Source organism: Danio rerio, chromosome 7, assembly GCF_049306965.1.
Source record: "Danio rerio strain Tuebingen ecotype United States chromosome 7, GRCz12tu, whole genome shotgun sequence".
Lineage (NCBI taxonomy): Eukaryota > Metazoa > Chordata > Actinopteri > Cypriniformes > Danionidae > Danio > Danio rerio.
In genome coordinates this window covers 72,908,154-72,930,808 of record NC_133182.1, presented here as the reverse complement: position 1 = coordinate 72,930,808, position 22,655 = coordinate 72,908,154, and the positions used below count along the sequence as shown (strand labels likewise).

Below are 22,655 nucleotides of genomic sequence, written 5' to 3'. Positions count from 1 at the left end.
ATATATTAATATATATATATATATATATATATATATATATATATATATATATATATATATATATATATATATATATATATATATATATTAATATATATATATATATATATATATATATATTAATATATATATATATATATATATATATATATATATATATATATATACATATATATATATATATATATATATATACATATATATATATATATATATATATATATATATATATATATATATATATATATATATATATATATATATAAATTTGACTGCTGAATCAATGATTTCAATGAATCAATGATAAAGGGTTGTTGCCAAATTTGTGCAGATGTAACAATAATATTGTATAATATTATTACTGCATAACATTACATTATTATAATAATATTATATTTTAATTAATATTAAATACTACTTAATTATTCTAAACTTTTATTTGACTCTCACCATACAAAATATGATAGAAAACAACATTATATAGTTTATAGGTATAATTTATACTTCTAGATAATTATTGGGGGGCCCCCAGATTTCCTGGGCATCTAAGCGGCCGCTTACCTCACTTATTGGTTGAATCCGCCCATTTCCGACACAATCTCACAGCAATTCTTAACTTTTTGATTAGTGGAGAATTTATATGAATTTATATGGTCTCATTTGTACATTTCAGTTTGATTTGCTCGTCCCCTAATGAGGGGTAGGTTTAGGGGTGGGGCTTGGGACATGCTTCCTTTTAAAAATGTTACATTTTCATTTAAATTAAATCGTATAAATTCATAGAAATCAGCCACTTTTCTGACAATACATAAATTTGTTTCATTTCCTCATGATATTTTTAATATATATATAATCATTCATGCATTTTTCTTTGGCTTAGTCCCTTATTTATTAGGGGTTGCCACAGTGGAATGAACCGCCAACTATTCCATCATATGTTTTAAGCACTGGATGCACTTCCAGCCGCAACCCAGTGCTGGGAAATACCCATATACTCTCACATTCCCCCACACACTCATACACTTAGGGCCAATTTAGTTCATCCATGGTGCAGGTCTTTGGACTGTGGGGCAAACAGCAGCCCCCGGAGGAAACCCACACAATATTTATAAATATTTTTTAGATTATATATCTTCTTCAATCATTTAACATGCTCCTCTGTGTTTCTTTCACATCGTTTATTTTTATGTAAACAATGACTAAATAGCTAAATATATCTAAAATAGTTATATTTAGAATTATGGTGGTTAGCAACACTGGTGGCCACTATAGTGAACTGCAGCCAGCAACTGCATGCTAGGTAGTGCTCGTACTTGTGCATACTAGCATAAAGAGACTGAACTTGATTTAAAGGGACAGTGTACCTGAAGATAAACATTTTGTCATCATTTACTCACTCTTCAATTGTCATGAAACTGTTGATTTTCTTTCTTCAGTTGAACACAAGAGAAGGTATTTTGAAAAATGTTGGAAACCGGTAACCATTGACTTGCATTTGTTTTTCCAACTTTGGTTGTCGATGGTTACAGGTTTCCAGCATACTATTTACTTTTATTCATTTATCCAAAGCGACTTAATATAAAAGAAGCAATTAAACTCAACAGAAATGTATCATCAGTATATAAATTCTAAGACAAGTCAGTGTTTCCCAACTCTGTTCCTGAAGGCACACCAACAGTACATGTTTTCAACCACTTCCTAATCAAACACACCTGAATCAACTCACCAGAACATTGGAAGAGACTCCAAAACCTGAAGTTAATGGGTCAGATAAGGGAGACATGCAAAATATATACTGTTGGTGTGCCTCTGGAGAGTTACTTTCAAAATACCTTAATTTGTGTTTTAAAATAAAGAGAAGGAAACTCGTAAATGCTTGGTAACACTTGAGACAAGGTAAGAAGTGAGTAAATTTACATTTTTTAGTGAAATATCTTTTAAAATATTCCATTATGCCCCTTTTTCATTATTTAATTGCATAAAAATGAATATGTCAACATGCTGCTCTACATAAAATTAAACACAAAAAAATGTCAGAAGCAGTTAAGAAGCACCTGATCATGATGTGGATGTGTTTGCACCAGCTCTGCAAATCATAGGCATCATGATGAGGTGATAAAAATCAGTGTTAAGATAGTTTTATTATAAAGTAGCCTATATTTGAGACTATATTGATCTGGTTATTATGCTATAGGTTGAATTACTTTTGATTGACTTGCACTGTACTATTGACATAACATTACAGAATAGCTCTTTGGGTCTCATAACAGTTGTAGCCCTTCCGTTTTTTTTCCATTTAAGGCTAGCTAAATGGTTTTGAATTTGATTTCTCTTCGCCAGTGACAGTTCAAAAAGGTTAACTACTTGCCATCCAAGTTTGTTATTAAACTCAGTAGCAATTTTGAGTCCCGACCAACCTTTTGTTTTGACTTATTTCGATGTTCGCGCCAAACAACCAACTGTAATTCGCACCATTTGGTTCACATTACCAAATAACATTTAAGTGTGCATTTTATGCACTGCCATTAACGTCTATCGGACGAAATTACCATTCGCGACTAGTGAATACAGTAGGCATGCCATCATTCAGCCGGGAACGCGCTTGGTTCAGCAGCGCAGATCATGGACAGCTCCTCTCACATCCCTATATCCACTTTACTTCAAGAACCAATCAAGCCATTGAAGCACGGAAATTACAACACGGTAAATGATTTATCTCACGTTACATATATTTGATTTCACTGACATTTGAACTTAAAAACATGAAAGCTATTCGACACAACGTAAAGATTAATCGCCTGATCCTTTAATTGGCGCTTATGAGACGCGGATAGCCTAACGTTTAATATAATAAACAAACTTTTCTCTTCATAACGCAAATAACCCATTTTAAACGGTGTATAGCTATAAAATGACAACATAACAATATGAAGTGAGTCTTACCAGATTATACTTCAGTCCAGCTAACTTCATTTCTCTAGCGGGTGACATAACACCGACTGTATTTTTAGAATTTATCCCACAGTCTACTTTATTATTCGGTTACCAAAACACTTGTGAACGTAGATGTCGATTTAAGCATAGTTATTTAATTTTCCGTAAAGATTTGTTATCACCGTCAAGTTATAAATGTCACATAGGCTATGTAAACACCCTAACCATCACTAACAACATCGCATTTGATAGCTAATAACAGCCTACTAATATATTAATAACACTAATATACATTTCTTGATGACAAACAGCGAACATAATCTAGTGAGTAAATAAGAGAGCAGTGTTCTTACCTGCTGTTGCTGCTGCTCTTCTCTCAGTATGTGTGTGTGTGTGTATGTGTGTGTGACTCAAGCCCACCGAGCGCTAGTTCTGCTTTGCCGTCATGTTACGTTGAAGAGCTACATTGGAGTGAATTTTACAGCTTCTTTATCCGAACAGCCTTGGCAAGAGAAAAGACTTTGCTTGACGTCAGTTTCGATAAGAAAACACATATCCAGGTTGAATGAATGTTTTTTTAAAGTGCCATTTTAAGGTAAATGATAGGGATATAATGGGTTAATTAAATCATGAATAATCTGGGTTATTGCTAACACATTTAGCAGTTTAGAGATTAGCCCTTAATGTCTACAATACAATACAGATTATACCATAACCATGACGTGTTGACGTTTACCCTTCGTGAGTTATGGATATGATAACATTCATGGACTTTCAATGGAATTAAATGAACTGAGATTTAAGAGGATTTTGGATTCTTGTCTCCACTAAATTCAACTTTGTGTGTGTGTGTGTGTACTAGTATAATGTCACATAGGCTATGTAAACACCGTAACCATCACTAACAACATTGCATATGATAGCTAATTACAGCCTACTAATATGTAAATAACGCTAATATACATTTCTTGATGACAAACCGCAAACAAAATCTGAGTAAATAAGAGAGCAGTGCTCTTACCTGCTGTTGCTCTTCTCTTAGTGATAGTTGTACTGTATTACAGTGGTTTACGAGGACATTGCTGGTGTCCTTCTAATTCAAACGCTTCAAAATTATATTTTATGTGGTCTTTTGACTATTTTTTTGCCACCGTTTTTTAATATGAGGGCTAGATTTAGGGGTAGGGACATATAATTAGCATTTTTTTCCATATAAAATACATTATGTCTATGGAGAGTCCATATAAACCACCAATACCAACAAAAAACAGTCCATTTTTGGAAATTGATACTTACAACATCTGAATAAATAAGCTTTCCATTGATGTTTGGTTTGTTGAGACTGAACAATATTTGTTCAAGATTTTAAAGAAAATCTAAATATTCGAAAATTGCCTTTAAAGTTGTCCAAATAAGGTCTTAGAAATGTATATTTTTGTTTAAAAAAATACGTTTTGATATATTTACATATATTTCACACACTGAGGAAGGCATTGTGCCAAAACGTTTGTGTCTTTAAATCACCCGAAGAATGTAAAAAGAAAAACAGTACGAAGCAATTGATGAGTGCGAATCATTACCTTTTTGAATATTAGCATTGACAAAATTGATGCGCCAAATAAGTTTCTTTAAAAACCGCAAGCGCGCAGGGCAAACTTCTGCACTCTACATGTATTTACAAAAGGAAATTTACTAAATGGAAGGTGAAATTTTACAAAAGTTGAAAATTTAACAATTTTGACTCATGCAACATATTGTAAACGTACTTGTGCAACATAAGATTGGTTTTGTGGTCCAGGGTCACAAACAGTTGATTCATGCAAATTAGTCCATAGAACAAATACATTTAAGTAAATAGAATAATAATAATTAGGGACTAATAAGAGACTAAGCCGAAAATGAAAATGAATGAATGAATGAACAAATAATTAGACACTTGCCTTGGTTTTTTGGAATATTTGCCTTTGATCTGGAATGACGTTAGATTGACAGCTTAGACAGAATTTCCAGCAAACCAGGTATACCCTTTCATGGAACTGGTGCATGCTGTGGCCTATTTCATCAAGATAATGCAATCAAGAATGAAGAACATGCAGAAGAAAGTTCAGGGTGTTGCACTGGCCTCTGAATTAATCAGATCAGAGTTGAGTCGTCCGAAAATCTATGATTTACAGGGCTCAACAATAAGGACTGCCCGATGGCCCGGGGCCAGCGTGAGAGATGTTCGGGACAGAAGAGAGAATCATTACTGGCCCGATCAGGCCAGTGCTGCCTTGTTACAAAATTCTAATTTGCCTGTGACAATTTGTCAATTGCGTGCAAATACAGTGTTAGAATCGAGAAACAATTTGTGCTTTTTTAAGTCTTTGAATGCTACCTTTTCTGTGAAGTCGTAAACACCATATTGCTTTTTGGTTCCTTTTATCTGACTGGATGTAAAAACCAGTACAGTGAAGAGACGGTAACATGACAACAACATCAAATTATGAAGCTAAAAGAAAACGTCTGTTTCTAACATTTCTAATGTATTTACATGGGTACAACACGGCAAAAAAAAATGAAGTGATGTTTTGCATAGTTTTGTGTCACATTTAAATCAGCCACCTTTTGCTTTGCAATAAAATACCTGCACATTTTCCATACTGCTGTATTTTACTGCTAAATATTTTAAATATTTTTAAATATTTAAGTTCTGGATTCACAGACATTATTTTTGACACATTATTTAAAATAGGTGGCTAGGAAATAACTATTTTTTATTTATTTATTTTGGTGGGGCCCGTAAAAAATTTTTCAGGGCAAGTAAAAATCTGAACCGCTGGTCCAGTCGGGCCAGTAGAAAATGTCCTTAGCATTAAACCCTGATTTATAAAAGAAGGTGTGGCACCAAAACTCACCCCTACATCATACTATCATTAGGGGATTAGCAAATCATACTAAGTTGTTCGAATGAGATCGTACGAAATCATACAAATTAGCCTCTAAATCAAGTCACGAATTGCCATGAAATAGCATTGTGCTGGACCAACATGTTTGATCCATGCTGGCATCTCCACCCCATAACCAATACAAGACTTGAAGGATCTGCAACTAACGTCACATAACGTCCATGTCTTGTAGAGTCCATTCATTGTTTGTTTTGGCGGTATGTGCTGGACCATGAGCGTTTTAGGCATATTTTGGCTCATATATGTCAAATTTTTTTGGTAATCTCTTGGGAATAGTAGAAACTGTTTTTTACTGTAGCGAACAAAAGCCTTCTGCTGCTGTAGCCCATCTGCTGCAAGTTTCAACGTATTGTGCTTTTAGAAAGGCTCTTCTGCATCCTAAGGTTGTAATTTAATTTTTTCCTCCATTCTCTTCTGACCGGGTTTCTGATGGTAGCTCAATTTGTCAAATTTTATCAAACGATACTGGGGTAGTGTACTATGTCAGCCTCAAATGTCTATTAGAATGAACTAACACCTTAATAACAATGTAGAAACAGGGGAAGCGCATCTTGTAAGCTTAAATAGTCTATCAGAATTGGCTATTTGATTTTCTTTTAGATCTTTTAAATAAGTAAAGCATTTTTGCAGTGTGTTATGCTATAACATGCTATAATATTTGCTATCATGCTATCGTTTCTAGCACGTTTAACCTCTTTTAGCATGGTTTTGCTATCAAGATTGTATCAGGTTGCTTGCTTGATTTAATATTGCATGTTTAGCACTTCAATAGCGTGTTGTACCATTTAGCTAGCATGTTTTGTTGCTAGTGTTGAACTTTAGCAGATCGTCATGTCTAAATGCATTGAGCTACAGCCACAAGTCATCATTTACACATAATTTACCGGCTGCCATTTTGTTGAATGGCCCACTTTATGTAACATCAGAGTCTCAGGATAATGTCAGTAATGTAGTGCTAGCCTGACCACATAAGCAAGTTAAACACTGTAGAGCTATTGAAACGCTGTTATGTTGTTGGCTAATGCCTTCTTTTTTGATAGCATGATGGCAGAAGTGGAGGAAATAGCATTGTTAGACTCTTCTTATGTAATATTATTTTAAGCTACAGCGCCTCACAACATCCAAAATATTCCTTTGTGTGGGATTTTCAAAAAGCTCAAAGGTCCTAGAGGTAAAATAGCATCTATTTTATTCCAAAACAAGGAAACAAGGCTAGAGTTTGAGCTAAAAATATAGCATTCTTATATAATTTAGTCATATAATATAGTTTAGTTTGTTTATAGACAGCAAGGATGAATGTTGATGTGTTGGCTAAACATTAAAAACAATGCAAAACAGCATTCAAATCAATTAAGTCGCATTCTGATAGCAGAGCGATTAGCGAAGGCCCAAAGGTGAAACACCCACATATATGCATGTAACAAATGCTATTATTTTGCATCTAAAACTTATTTTTTTATCTCCATGCCTCCCACATTATTTTCTCTTTATTCTTTATGGAACGGTTCAGTTGGTCAGGAAGTGAAGTGGGAGAGAGAATGGAGCTGGATTCATCAAAGATAAAGTGCTATTTACTTTATGCAGAATAAGACGTTGTGGTCTTTTGTTCATTAGGATGTACTAAAGTGCTTAAACAGCCTCTGCGTTTCTATCCTAAAAGAACATCAAGACTCCTGATGTGAGGGACAGGCAGTACATGAAGTCAGCCACAGAAAACACAGCTGCGTTTGGTCAAAATTACTTTGAAATTCTGTGCAGGTAAGTGTTTACAAATGCCACCATTTTAGTCAGCAGTAGTCTTTTAGTCTTCAGTCAACATTTGAAGACAAGAATGGTTGTGGCTCAATATAGTTTTAGGACAACTTTGGTAAAAGGTTTTGATCTACTTCATATCTTGACTACTGTGGTTGACTAGCATCGTGCTAACATGTTACATCTTCACATGTTTTGTGTTCTTTACACAAAATGGCAGCTTCTATAACACCACACTGACTGTTTTGGTTTTAAAAGTCTTCTTGTGTTTAAGTTTGGGGTTCTTTTTTCCCGCCGTTTTGTCTTTTAAATCTGTAACTGAGGAAACTGTGGAAATTTTAATCCTCAACAAGTACCTGATATCATTCTTATAGTGATAGTTCACACCAAAAAAAAATAAAACAATGTCATTTACTCACCCTTGACGTTGTTCCAAACCAGTGAGTTTTTGTTCTGTTGAGCAACAATATGATATTCTGAAGAAAACTGGAAACTGCTAACCACTGTGCTTACAAATGCCACCATTTTAGTCTATAGTGGTCAACATTTGAATTGGATAAAAATAAAGAATAATTCAAGACAAGAATATTCAATAGTTTTAGGACAACTTTGGTGAGAGGTTTTAATCACTAAATGTTGATTACTGTTGTTAAGCTGAGGTGAATAGCATCATGCAAACATGTTTCTGCTATTACACAAAATGGCAGTTCTAGCACCACACTGACTGTTTTGGTTTTAAAAGTCTTCCTGTGTTTAAGTTTGGGGTTCTTTTTTCCCGCCGTTTTGTCTTTTAAATCTGTAACTGTGGAAACGTCTTTTCAAGACACTTCATTATTTATTTTAATCCTTACCAAGTACTTGATATCATTCTTAAAGTGATAGTTCACACCAAAATGAACCCCGTCATTTACTCACCCGTGACTTTGTTCCAAACCAGTGAATTTTTTGTTCTGTTGAGCAAAATCATGATATTCTGAAGAAAGCTGGAAACTTGTAAACATTGATCTCCATGGTGCTTACAAACGCCCCATTTTAATCTACAGTGGTCAACGTTTAAAGTAGATCAAAATAAAGAATTATTCAAGACAAGAATGGGTGTTGTTCAATAGTTTTATGACTTACTTTGGTGAAAGGTTTTGCACTTTAAATGTTGACTACTGTAGTTTCGCTGAGGTAAATAGCATCATGCTAACATGTTTCCACTATGGTTCTTTACACAAAATGGCAGCTCATACAGCACCACACTGCTTCTTTTGTTTAAAAAAAAACGTATTTAAGTTTGGGTTTTTGTTTTCCCACTTTTCTGGGTAAACAATCTTTGAATCTGTAACTGTGAAAGCGTCTTCGCAAGACACTTCATTATTGATTTTAATCCTCAATAAGTAACCACCGACAGGTGCATAGCATCATGCTAACATGTTTCGACTATGGTTCTTTACACAAAATGGCAGCTCATACTGCATCACACTGACTGTTTAGTGTTGAACTTAAGATTCTTTTTTCTCATCTTTTTGTCTTTTAAATTTGTAACTGTGGAAACATCAAAAGACACTTTATTATTGATTTTCATTCTCAAAGTACTTGATATCACTTTTAAAGTGATAGTTAACCCCAAAATGAAAACATTGTCATTTTATTACCCTTGACTCAATCCAAACCAGTTTGATTTTTTTTAGTTATTTTTTTTTATTTTAAACGTGATTGAAACATAATATACTGAAAAAAAGCTGGAAACTGATAACCATCAACATCCAGTGTTTGTTTTTCCCATGTGTGTCAGTGGTGGTTACTTCGCCCATGCACATTCTTAAAAATGACTTTTTCCCCCTTCTTGTTTTCTTTTCGGCGACGCAGTGGCGCAGTGGGTAGCCATTCGCCTCACAGTAAGAAGGTCGCTGGTGCGAGCCTCGGCTCAGTTGACGTTTCGGTGTGGAGTTTGCATGTTCTCCCTGCGTTCGCGTGGGTTTCCTCCGGGTGCTCCGGTTTCCCCCACAGTCCAAAGACATGCGGTACAGGTGAATTGGGTAGGATAAATTGTCCGTAGTGTATGAATGTATGAGTGTGAATGAGTGTATGTGAATGTTTCCCAGAGATGGGTTGCGGCTGGAAGGGCATCCGCTGCGTAAAAACTTGCTAGATAAGTTGGCGGTTCATTCCGCTGTGGCGACCCCAGATTAATAAAGGGACTAAGCCGACAAGAAAATTAATGAATGAATGAATGTTTTCTTTTCTTGATAAGTCACGGGTGATAAAACCAGCCTGATCTCACGAGAAAACGTAAGTATTTTACGTTTTGCCAGTTTAGTGGCTAATCCGTACGATTTCAGTTGTACGAAATGATACGATTTTAAAAAGGAGGCGTGGCACCTAACCCCACCCATAACCCCAACCGTCATTGGGGGATAAGCAAATCGTACTAAATTGTACGAATTAGCCACTAAATGTAAAAGTTACGAATTGCCGTGAGATTGTGTTGCATAAAACAATGCCAGAATTTTTCATTTTTGGATGAACTATCCCTTTTACACTATTACATTTTAGACTCTTGCTTTGCTTAATCAAGCCTTATTTCTATTCATCTCAATGTTGGCAGAATTTTTGTAGAATCCATATTGTTAGAGTACTTAATTTACTTGGCTTTATTGATAAACTCAATTGAATGTCTTTCATTGTGAAAATGTAGTAATCTGGATGACGCTTCTAGAATTTCAAAAGATAGTCTAAATTAACTCTTCTCCACTGATTCAGAAATCAAGGTCAACTGCAGGACGCGTTCTCTATTTCTTATGTAACCTCATCCATGTTTATCTCCCTACTCCTCTCCCCTGGGTCAAGATATTTTTGGCCCATCGATCCATGTGTAGGTTTTCATGGAAAAAATCCCAATGGGTCATTGATTGTGGACAATCCCAATTATAACGGTCCCTTTACTTCACTTAAAATTGATTTGTACCTCTTCAGCTTTAGTTACACTGACACTCAGTTTGGCGGCAGAATTGGGACACGTACCATTACCCAAATCTTACCAAATCATTCACAGCATTTTTCCTCACTAAAACACAGACATCAGACCATCTGGGTGTAAAAGCCTCAGAGAAACGCAACACAAGCCAAAATAGCAGCAATAAACTGGATAACGGCAGATAAAAATTCTGATCCCAAACCACATACACTGTGTAGTTATGATGATGTGGGAATGAAATGTTTGCATAACACACCCACAGCCCATTCATCCAGCAAAAAAAAAGGCACATTATAACCTAAACACAGAACATGCTGCTTTTCTGAAGCATGAATTAAAGGGATAGTTCACCAAATAATAAAAATTACCTCATCATTTACTCTCTCACGTGGTTTTAAAGCTGACATATTAGGAAAAATAATTACTAAACAAGTAAATGGGTAACATTAAACAGCAATATCTCATAACAATAGGAACTCAAATAGGTTGAACAAGTAAATTACATAATTTGTGGGTGAATAGTCATTCATTTTTTACACTGTGGTCACATATAATCATGATATAATCCAAATAGTTTAATCTGTTAAACTAGCACAAAGGTTAATATTAAACCGTAAACAAAGCTGCTTCCACATATACACATCTAATGAGGCACATTATAACCTAAACACAGAATATGCTGCCATCTAAAAGCTAAATTTAAAGGGATAGGTCATCAAATTACCTTATCATTTATTCTCTCACGTGGTTTAAAGGCGATATATTAGGAAAAATGATTACTATGGAAGTTATTGGGTACCATTTAATAGCATTCTTCAAAAATATCTCCTAACAATAGGAACTCAAATAGGTTAAACAAGTAATCATTTGTGGGTGAATATCTCTTTAAAACACCGCTGATTCTGCTGATTTCTATAGTAGTCATTCATTTTTTTACACTGCTCACATATAATCATGATATAATCCAAATATAGTTTAATCTGTTATACTAGCACGAAGGTTAATATTAAACCGTAAACAAGCTGCTTCCACATATACACATCTAATGAGGCACATTATAACCTAAACACAGAATATGCTGCCATCTAAAAGCTAAATTTAAAGGGATAGGTCACCCAAAAAATAAAAATTAACTTATCATTTATTCTCTCACGTGGTTTAAAGTTGAAATATTAGGGAAAATGATTACTATGGAAGTCAATGGGTACCATAAAACAGCATTCTTCAAAATATCTCCTAACAGTAGGAACTCTAATACGTTGAACAATTAAATGACATAATTTGTCAATACTAGCACGAAGGTTAATATTAAACCGTAAACAAAGCTGCTTCCACATATACACATCTAATGAGGCACATTATAACCTAAACAGAATATGCTGCCATCTAAAAGCAAAATTTAAAAAAAATTACCTTATTTATTCTGTCACGTGGATTAAAGCTGATATATTAGGGAAAATGATTACTATTGAAGTCAATGGGTACCATTAAATAGCATTCTTCAAAATATCTCCCAATAGAAACTCAAATAGGTTGACCAAGTAAATTACATATTTTTTGGGTGAACATCTCTTTAAAACACTGCCGATTTTGCTGATTTCTATTGTAGTAATTCATTTTTTAATACTTTGCTCACACAATCATGATATTATAAAAACAGTTTCATTGGTCAAAGCATGAAGGTTAATATTATTAAACTGGAAACAAAGCTGCTCCTACATACATCTACTGAGGCGCATTATAACCTTATATATTACTTTGAAAGTTATTGGGTACCATTAAACAGCATTCTTCAAAAAAAATAAAAAAAAATCGCCTAATATAAACTCAAATAGGTTGAACACTAACATTTTTTGTGGGTAAATATCTCTTTAAAACACTGCCGATTTAGCTGATTTCTATTGTAGTCATTCATTTTTTTTACACTGTGCTCATATATAATCAAGATCAAAATATAGCATGAAGGTTAATATTATTAAACTGGAAACAAAGCTGCTCCGACATATACACATCTAATGAGGCACATCGTAACCTAAACACAATATGCTGCATTCTAAAGCATGAATTAAAGGGATAGTTCACCTTAAAATAAAAATAACCTCAGTTTTCTCTCACGTGGTTTTAAAGCTGAAATATTAGGAAAAACAATTACTATGGAAGTCAATGGGTACCATTAAACAGCATTCCTGAAAATATCTTCTAACAGAAGCAACTCAAATAGGTGGAACAAGTAAAATACATCATTTCGGGGTGAATATCTCTTTAAAATGATTTCCATTCCTGTAATTAGGAAAGTACACTAAACTGTGTTGACAATCATGATTTCTGCTTGGATTTTCAATGTCTATTAAGGCGAATTGAATGTTTAATAATTTTAAATCACCAAAAATAAACTCCAAACGATGCTTGGTTCGTCGCAGCCTTCTGTGTTTTGCAATGACATGAGGGTAAGTAAATGAGGACTATTGTATTTTGGTGTGGAATATTGCTTTAATTGGTTTCACTAGCACAGGTCTGGGGAAATAATTTAACTGTCCTGACCCAGAACCTAATGACCGCTTGAACAGTGCAATCTCCAGCACGCACATGTGCCTTTCAATTAATTTGCGGAAGCATAAACCAGCTAGAATCTACTAATTTTTGGATCGTGCTTAAAACATGTCACTAACGATGAGCTACAAATAAAAATCCTGCCAAGAAAAGAAACAAACATAAAAGGTAAACGCTGCCATCTTCTGGGGAATATTGTATTTGCATCTCTGTATGCGTGTCATCTCTAGATAACATTTAGAAGAAACAAAAAATACACCATTTATACTTCATCAGTGACAATCAAAACCAATAATGTCTGCAATCCTGAAGGGGGAGGGAGGAAAAAAAAAAAAAAAACTTTGCTGGTTTTCCCGCTGCACTGCTTGCAAAGTCCAAATCCAGAGATACTTCATTAAGAGATACTTATTTCTCGAAATAGTTACTTTAATGCTTCCAAAACTAATAAATGCATCATTAAATAAATCAAAACATGGCATATCAGTAAAAATAAGTGCATATTCTACAAACTAGCCAAATTTCCATGGTATTAAGATTAAAATAAAGATTCCAGGAAAGCAGAATTTTTTTTTAAAGACATTTATTTTTTTTGACAGTTCCATACAAATGTTTATTTCTTCTTCTCGACGTCCTGCTCGGCGGCCTCCTTTGCCCTCTTGGCACGGATGCCGAAAAGACGGGCATTGGCGCGGGCCATACGCAGGCTGGCGAAAGCCTTGAAGTTCTTCTCGTCCTCCGAGATCACGCGGGCCTTCTCTTTCTTGTGCACCTGCAGAAAACACAATTTTACTCCGCTGCAGTCAACGACAATGCATGTACACTTTAGAGTCAAATACAGTCATCAGCAAAAAGGGTTCAAAGTGGATCATCAAGGAAGTGCAGAGATTCCGGAGAATTGTCATCATTTGACTGTGTGAGTATCAGCCATGAGCAAAGAAAAGGGCAGTTAAAGGACTTTTGGCATAAATAAAATCATCATTTTGACTCATGTATTTCACAAATATACAGTTTTGTAGCCCAAAATGATATTAATAAATGATACTAAAAGGCTTCCAATTCGCTAAAAACAGTACACAAAATATAGTTCCATTTGTCAGTCCACTAGCAGGTTAATATTAATAAACTGGAAAGAGAAAGTTGCTCCTACATTTATCTAATGAGGGATCAAATTCTCCCTAAAAAAATGTCATTTCTATAAAATCTGGAAACCTTTCAGATTTTTTTTAAAGAAATAAATTCCACAGGAAATGGTTAAATTGACTAGACTGAAGGTGCTTCTTTCACACTTGGTCCAAACCCAAGTTTGATTGTCCGTCCTCGGCTGGTTTGAGTCTTTATTTACCCCAAATACGCTTGCGTCATCAAGCTACTGTTTTTTTTTTCAAGGCAGTTGCTAGATGATGGACAGCTACGAAAGAAAATCGGCAAAATGAAAAGATGCAAGCATATCAGGGTCGTTCTGCTTTTACTGAATGTTTTGGTTGTGTTATCAAAACCAAAATACAGAGAGCAAAAATAATAAAAACGTTCAGAACGACACACGGCGTCTGCAGAAGCTGTTTTTATAGAAGACAAGCAGACATTTTCCCTGTTAGCACTGGGTCAGTCCCGCTTGTTGCCAAGGTAGGTGATACACACACAAATGAACGTTATGAAAAGTAATATGTTGGCTGTAAATTCGGTGGTTCACTTCCGGTTTTTGGTTGGATTAAGTTCATATCAGAAGTGAACCACACCGTACCCCAGACCACCTCTTTCAGGCAGACTCTGGTACAGTTCACTAATGCACACCTTAATTCAGAAGACATCGTTAACACTAGCGAAATACACTAAACTTTGATGTCAAATGAACCGGGAGCGGACTCAAAGTGTTAGTGTGAAAGCACCCTCATTTAGATTAAAAGACGAGACGTGACTTTTAAGGGACTGTTTCATATGAATTTATTAATCATTCTTACTGTTCAATAGACTGATTTCACGCGGCCGCCATTTTTAAAAGCAAAATCGAGGCTGCGGTGGGAAGAAACCTGGAAGTGTTGTTGGGAGTTACATATGAATGTTGTGTACTTTGCTGTATATCTTATCAGCAAAGAGAGTGACAAATTCATAATTTCACCGCTTTGAGTGACCCGAAGGTCCATTCTGAATGAACGGTGAAAATAAAAAGGGATATCAGAGCTCATTTTCAGCTAAGGGAAATGGAACTAGTTAGCTAACATTTTCTTTCCCAAACACACATATTAGATGCTATTTATCAGTTAATGAACTGATTCTTTACTATATTAGACTCGTCACGATACTGAATTAAAAGAAAAACCAGCAATTTCATGCTAACATTTAAGGCACTGTCGATGGATTTCTTAAAAAAAGCGCCGATTTGCCATTGTGTTCACATGCTCGAAAGAAATGCTTGTGATTGGCAGAGAAGGTCATCAGTTCACCCTCCCATTCTTTAAAATGGGAGCCGCGTGAAATAATCGTACAACCGTGAGCTGTCGTAGATTATTAAAGATGCAAACCCCTCACTGCATGACAGCTGCACCTTTAGCAAACCTAATAATACCAGCAGCACAAGGACTTTTTGATCGTTTGATTGTCCACTGTGCTGAGTGCGCATCTCTTTTTTTAAACTGAACAGTGTCATCATCGATGACGCAAGTGTGCTCGTGCTCATATGCAGTCTGAGGGCAGCTCGTTGGGGCCAAGGGAAGGGGGGACAAGCGTGCTTCGGCACAGTTCAAGGCAACTACAAATAGTGCGAGTACACCCTTGTGTTTGAATGTTTAAAAACAATAAAAGTTATCAAAGTAATTAATTGTTATGAAAGGCCCCATAAAATGCTTTGAAATGTGCTTTTTTTTTTTCAATGTTAGACAATCTCAACCGAAAAACGGAGAGGGCAGGACAGTGTAGCTCCTCTTTTAAAAAAGTAACCAATAGTGTTTTAGTGTAGCTCCTCTTTTAAAAAAGTAACCAATAGTGTTATCACAGCTCCGCTAGCGAGTGTTTAAGCTCAAGTGCACTAAATGATAATTAAACAAGTAACATCTTGAAGACGGCAGGGCACGTCAGACACTAGAGAGCTTTTGAGTAGTCAAGATTTGATGGAAAACTGATGTATGAGGTGACGGGGAAATAAAACTGACCCATTTAGGTGGAAGAAACAAACTACAGGCTTTAAATGTTTATATCGGTTTTATATCTTTTAAACTGTTTTGTCCCACACTAGCTTATAGATATCCTTGAAGACTAACACACTGATACTAACATCTAAATAATATTATTTTAATTTCACTGACTTTAAACTAACAAATTAAAGCCTTTTAGTATCATTTTACATCTGTGACCCTGGACCATGTGCAACAGGGTTTTCCAAAACACTCATGTTCACACTTTAGATACCCTAGAATTTTGGGCATCAAATACAACATTGTAGACTGTATAGGGTTAAAGATGCATACTTTTTTGATGGGCATGACTGGTCCAGTAAGCTGTGTTGCCATCTTGAGCTCCTCCTCCTACAAATACATAAAGAGAAAGTTAAAAAAAGACCAAAAAATTCACACACAAAAAAAAAAAGTGTAGCTGAATAAACTGCAGTCATCAGCCAGAAAAGGGTTCAAAAGTCATCAAGGATGTGCAGAGATTCCGGAGAAAGCCGTCATCATCTGACTGCAAACACAGAAGCTGTTGTCTATTACAAGTAACTAAAAGATTAGACCTGACAGCACATGTATTGTGTGTGGTGTAGGAGTGCAAGATGCTGACCTTCAAAATTAAAAACTACATTTTGGAAAGCGTTTTTGCACTAGTACGTTGACTGATTGAGGGTTTTGATTGATAAATACACAAGTGCCTTGTATTAATGAGTGATTCAAGGAACGATTTACAGATAAATAGCTGCGTCATTTAGAAACACCACATGTGACTGCCATAGTTATATAAACACTGTGTAGCCTAAAAAGTTAAGGTAACCCAAACCATTTGAATAAATTGATGGCAACAAACCCTTTTAGTTCAAAAACTAATCGTAATGAGTACCATGAACTTAATCCATTTGAGTAAAGGAAGCAATTTGAACAGTAAAAACTGATAAATGAAGAGAACTCAAATGAACTGAGTACTGTAAAACCCAATAAGTTAAGGCAACTCAAAACATGAGGAAACTGATTGCCACAAACCATTTGAGAAAAAAAAAACTAATCTATGAGTACTGTGAACTTACTCCATTACAGGTTACAGTAATGTGGTATTTAAATAACTCATCATCTTCAACAATGATTTCAAAACTATTTTCAAAAAAGTGGAAATTACTTTCTGTAAATTGAGTTAACTACACATTTAATTTGATACAGATGACTGTGGGGTTTTACAGTGTATAAAAATACAACAATAACAATAAAATAACGAGTCGGCACCAATGGTGTAGTGGTTTAGTGCATTGACACATGATATTTACAGCGACCCGTTTGAATCCCGCCTCAAGGTCCTATGCCGATCTTTCCCCCCTCTCTGCTCCCCACACTTTCCTGTCTATACTCTCTACTGTCCTACCAATTAAAGGTGAAAACCCCCAAAACAAATATATATATTTTTTTATTTTTATTAAAATAACGAAACTAAGTCAAATTCCTCTAATGTAACTCTGTCATTTATATTTAAAAAAAATCTCATTTGACAAAATATCCCAAAAATTGTGATCTACTCATGTTGACCATTTCAAAAATATCATACCGTTTCCCCAAAAAAATAAGATGCATTTTTTGGTCTTCCTAACTTGGGAAAATTATTAGTGAATCCTAGCCTTCAATAATTAGCCCAGTTTGTTTCACTCCCATCATCTTCGACTTGAAGAAACCCCTCATCCACCCCATCGTTCCCCCTTTTTCATCCTTCTACAACTTCCTGATCATGGATGCCCTTTATGCTATATGACCAGGCGGGAGCCCTGGGCTCAAGTTTCTCTTGAGTTCTCTCAGTCTCAAGTAATAGGTAGTGTGAACTCTTGAAAGTGGGTCTCAGAATGAACAAGCATTGCATTATATTACATGATTCCCCACCGTGTCTTTAAAATATGAACATTGATTTTCAAGAGCATTTTCACAGAGCTTCTGCGCTAGCCTGCTGCTTCTGATGACGCATGCGTGGAAACGGCTTGTCTTCTCGTTTTCAACTTGAACTACTAAATGAATGCTTACGTCTATTTAACAGATTATATTATAATTGTATTCATTACAACATCGATGCTGTAAAAGGAACTGTATAAAATTGAAGTCACCGGAAGTTTATTTGTATGGAAAAAAAAAAACACTAGCTATTAGTAATATGTTTTATATTTAATCAGACAACATCAAATGATGAGCTGAAGCCGGTCACTTACAGTACTGTCTCCCTTCTTGGGCTTAGCCGCCTTCCTGGGGAAGATGATGAGTTTGGTGCGGTATTCCTTCAGCCTCTGGACATTGGCCTGCAGAGACTCTGTGGATCTGTTGCGACGGCGTGAGTCAACAGAGATGCCAATGGTGCGGGCCACCTTTTTGTTGATTCCAGCTGCCTGTGTGGGCATTTTAAGAACGCAATCAGAAGATTGTGAGACTTGTTTATGCTGGAAGAGCCCTGACACGAGTCAAATACAGTCATCAGCAAAAAGGGTTCAAAGTGGATCATCAAGGAAGTACAGAGATTCCGGAGAATTGTCATCATTTGACTGTTTTTAAGAGTCATTTATGAGCAAGGAAAAGGACAGTTGAATGATTAGTTCACTTAAAAATCAAGATCATCATGTCATTCCAATCCCATGATCCCATCATTCAATCTCAACACAAATTAAGATATTTTAGATTAAATCAGAGAGCCCTCTCATCCTCCACAAACAGCAACGGTGCAGAGACATTGAAAGTCTAGAAAAGGAAGTGCAAATAGTCAAAAGAGTCCATCAACTGTAATCATATGAAGTAGGGCTGCACAATATATTGTTTCAGCATTGATATTGCAATGTGCACACCCACAATAGTCAAATCGCAGGACATTCAATGCTCTGTTGGGGTAATGGTTAACTATATCCAGTGTTAAAATAAGTGCTTCCCAACCCTGTTCCCAAAGGCTCACCAACACTAAACAACTTAAACCTAATCAAACCAGAATCAACTCATCAGAACATAAGGCTACAAAACCTGAAGCTAATGGGTGAGATAAAGGAGGAATCCAAAATGTGTACTGTTGGTGTGCCTTTAAGAACAGGGTTGGGAAACACATGAAACAACATGATTTGTGGAGTCATTGCAAAGTTTAGCCATAAAGTGACTAAACTGTATAGAATTTACATGCGTTTAAGGACCCGTGACTGAGCATTTAAAGCCAGATTAAAGCATCCAAACGAAAAATACATTGAATCTTTCCTTTTATTATGTATACACACACACGATGAAAACAATTCATATTTAAATATATTTATACATTTGTATATAATAAAACTATATGCAATATATTTATACATTTGTATATAATAAAACTATATGCAATATATTTATACATTTGTATATAATAAAACTATATGCAATATATTTATACATTTGTATATAATAAAACTATATGCAATATATTTATACATTTGATTATTTTTTGCCTGAATACTGCTCGACTAAGAAAAGCATATAATACAGTGCATTATATTTGTATCTTTGCACCACTGTTTTTAATCAAGGCTTGTGTTTTGGTTTATTATATTTCTCAGATGCGCTAAATTACAAAATCATCCTAATCAATCGATGTATATATGCGTCACAGAAGAATAAAATAATGCAATGCCAGTTTTTTCCAATATCGTGCAGCCCAAATGTTTTGTGCAAAAAAAATAACAATAAACAAATAAAATAGTAAATATGATTTTGCTTTCCTAAAGCACTCCTGCATCAGGTCAGGGTGTGTGTTTACTATGGGCAATACGATGCATTGCCATTAGAGTCAGTAGCAGAACAGGCAAGCGACATATTGCCCATAGTAAACCCACTGTGATCTGAAGCAAAAGACATTGGGAATTTTTTTTTTGGCATAAAAATAAAGTTTAACCACTTAAGTCAGTTTTTGGCTCCTTGTCTGGACTTTGAACATCTCAGGACCCTTGCTAACTAGGATATAAGAGCTCTTGAAATTCATCTAAAATATTTTCATTTATCTTTTAAAAAAAAAAAATGAAGGTTTCGGGGCATTGGAAGGGCATGATGAGTAATTATTTATGCCTTTTTTGAGAACTAATCCTTCAATGTGTCATTTATACCAGAAAATTAAAACAGCCATTTACTCAGCCTCATGTCATCCAAACTCAAGTTTATAAAAAGAAATTCTGAAAGGACCTCTACTGAAAGACTGCACTGAAAATTTAAGTCCGAACACGCCATTTAAATAAATAAATAAATAAAAAACATAAGAAAATTAATCAAGTGTTGAAGAGCATTTAAATCAGGTGTTAAACTAAATTAAAATGTGTAAATAAAAGGCTTAACTAAATTGGTTCGTTCAAACTAAACATAAGAATTGGGGAAAGAAAATCACTTTGTTCTAGGCATGATAATATATATATATATATATATATATATATATATATATATATATATATATATATATTAAAGACTAAGTAAAAGTGTTTGGAACATGTGTAAATGACCTTTTTAATTTTTAGCCGACCTTTTCCTGAACATCAGGCACTGACTAGACAACTGTACCTTCAGCTCCTCCAAGGTGAAGCCACGTCCGGCACGGACCTTGGTGTGGTAGCGGATGGTCGGACACCTGACTACTGGCCGAAGAGGTCCAGAAACTGGTCTTGGAGCAATACGACGGGCCTTTGCCTGGCGGGCCTTACGTCTGAGGTACAAATGAGATGAATTAAAATAAAGTGATGCTCATCATAAACCTTCAACACATGTGTGGACACACTTATTACCTGCGGATCTTTCTGGCAGGCTGGTTGAACCAGGTGCGCACTCTCTTCTGCCAGTCTTTATGAAAGTGAGGGTTCAAAATCATGCCATTCCGGCTGGGAGCCATGGTTGTTCACTCCTAATGCGAAAATAAACAGTTCACATATACAGTAGTCAACATTTGAAGTGAACCAAAAAATTTTATCAAAGTAGTCCTAAAACTATTCCACACCCATTCTCCTCGTAGGACAATTAAAAACCTATTCATCCATTCCAGACGTTGACAACAGTCGATACAGTAAAAAAAGAAATCCGTACACTGCACTTAAGCTCTGAAAAAGGATTTATTATAACATTTCAACCTACATGGTCTTCAACAGACTACTGTTGACAACTTAAGGTACAGTTGGGTTTTTATTTGCACACGGACTTTCTCCTTAATGTCATTTGCAAACTCTAAATAGTGAAGTCATATTAGCAGCCAATAATAACAAACTACAACAAAGTTTAAAGTCAATTAAATAGTGCTAATATTGTTTTCAAGTCATATTTACATGATTTCGGATCTTATATTCAATTTAGTGTAGTAGATAACATAGGGAGCTTTAAATAAATGAAGGACGGTGAGAATATACAACCAACTTTACCTCAATACACAACTTTAACCTTTGCTTCATGAATACTTATGACACATTTGCTTATATTCAAGTGATAGTTCACCACAAAATGAAATTGTGCTCTCAATTAAGTGGTTAAAAAAAACTGAGTTTTTTTTCAGCTGCACAAGATATTCGGGGAAAACAGGCTAAAAAGCGTGTAACCGCTGACTTGAACAGTAGGAAAAACAAATACTATGGAAGTCAATGGTTACAGGTTTCCTCAGAATGTTGTGTTCAACAGAAGACAGAAACTCTAATTATTTAAAACCAGTATAAAGGTCGAGAACATGGCCAGATTTGGGTGAACTACCCCTTAAATCCACAAGCCACTATGCTGCATGTCGGCTCAGTTACTCGGACGCTGTCATGCTTGTGGACCACGGCGCTAATAATACAACCAACTTGAGTTAAAAAGGCAGATAATAAGCTTTAGCCCACTTTTAAAGTGCCGTATTAGTTAGCTCTGCATTAACACAGCAATTGGTTAGGTAAAAGCGGCTACATGTTGGAAATACACATCCAAACATGAATTGAAAACCGCCACAGTGCTCGGTGTCAAAAAACTACTCGTTTATTTTTTCTCAACATTGTCTAACTTCAACAATACAGCCAGTAACGGGTATAAAACTACGACCAGATTCAGGTTTTATGACTTAAATGATTGCAAGATAACTTAGAACTGAGGATTAATACGGATAAACTACATGTTTAGCTGGAATAAATGAACATACCGTCCTTAGCGGAAAATGGCTGAAAGGGAAAAGGAAGTGACAACGCAGGGTTTTATGGGAAGTGAAGAAAACAGCCAATAGCGTTGAGCGAAGCGCCAGTGTGCAGGAAGTGTGAAGCTGGGTTTCGTTGCGATAAATCAACACGTGGATACTGGACAGAGGCACATTAAAAGTTCGACAAGTAGCAGTTCAGTGACAGA

General features: G+C 35.4%; 2 protein-coding genes and 3 non-coding genes across 7 annotated transcripts in view; all 5 read right to left on the bottom strand.

Annotated features, from left to right (window-relative positions):
- Positions 1 to 3,407, bottom strand: part of cpne7 (copine VII) — a 115,477-nt gene extending 112,070 nt beyond the window's left edge. For both annotated transcript variants that reach the window (XR_012382847.1, XM_687889.10), the window contains exon 1: positions 3,288 to 3,407. The gene's annotated coding sequence lies outside the window, so the exon portion shown is untranslated. The remainder of the gene's footprint in view (positions 1 to 3,287) is intronic.
- A 9,659-nt stretch (positions 3,408 to 13,066) lies between these two features.
- Positions 13,067 to 22,488, bottom strand: rpl13 (ribosomal protein L13). 2 transcript variants are annotated; one of them, XM_005166666.6, is made up of 6 exons: positions 22,456 to 22,488; positions 21,089 to 21,204; positions 20,868 to 21,009; positions 18,527 to 18,700; positions 16,608 to 16,664; positions 13,067 to 13,915 (listed from the first exon to the last, which is right to left on the bottom strand). In XM_005166666.6, exons 2-6 carry the CDS (start codon positions 21,190 to 21,192, stop codon positions 13,757 to 13,759), a joined length of 636 nt encoding a protein of 211 aa, XP_005166723.1. In that variant the 5' UTR covers positions 21,193 to 21,204; positions 22,456 to 22,488; the 3' UTR covers positions 13,067 to 13,756.
- On the bottom strand, positions 13,974 to 14,050 carry LOC137496274 (small nucleolar RNA MBII-202). The gene has a single exon (XR_011016473.1). It is a non-coding gene; the product is annotated as a small nucleolar RNA MBII-202 (small nucleolar RNA).
- On the bottom strand, positions 16,731 to 16,813 carry LOC137496272 (small nucleolar RNA MBII-202). The gene has a single exon (XR_011016471.1). It is a non-coding gene; the product is annotated as a small nucleolar RNA MBII-202 (small nucleolar RNA).
- On the bottom strand, positions 18,767 to 18,848 carry LOC137496273 (small nucleolar RNA MBII-202). Its single transcript, XR_011016472.1, has one exon. It is a non-coding gene; the product is annotated as a small nucleolar RNA MBII-202 (small nucleolar RNA).
- Positions 22,489 to 22,655: the final 167 nt, after the last annotated feature.

Coding starts and splice junctions, on each gene's coding strand:
- rpl13 (XM_005166666.6), bottom strand. CDS start 21,192: ATGGCTCCCAGCCGGAATGGCATGATTTTGAACCCTCACTTTCATAAA. Junction 21,010..21,088: donor CCTGCCAGAAAGATCCGCAG/GTAATAAGTGTG, acceptor TTTGTACCTCAG/ACGTAAGGCCCGCCAGGCAA. Junction 16,665..18,526: donor CCAAGAAGGGAGACAGTACT/GTAAGTGACCGG, acceptor ATGTATTTGTAG/GAGGAGGAGCTCAAGATGGC.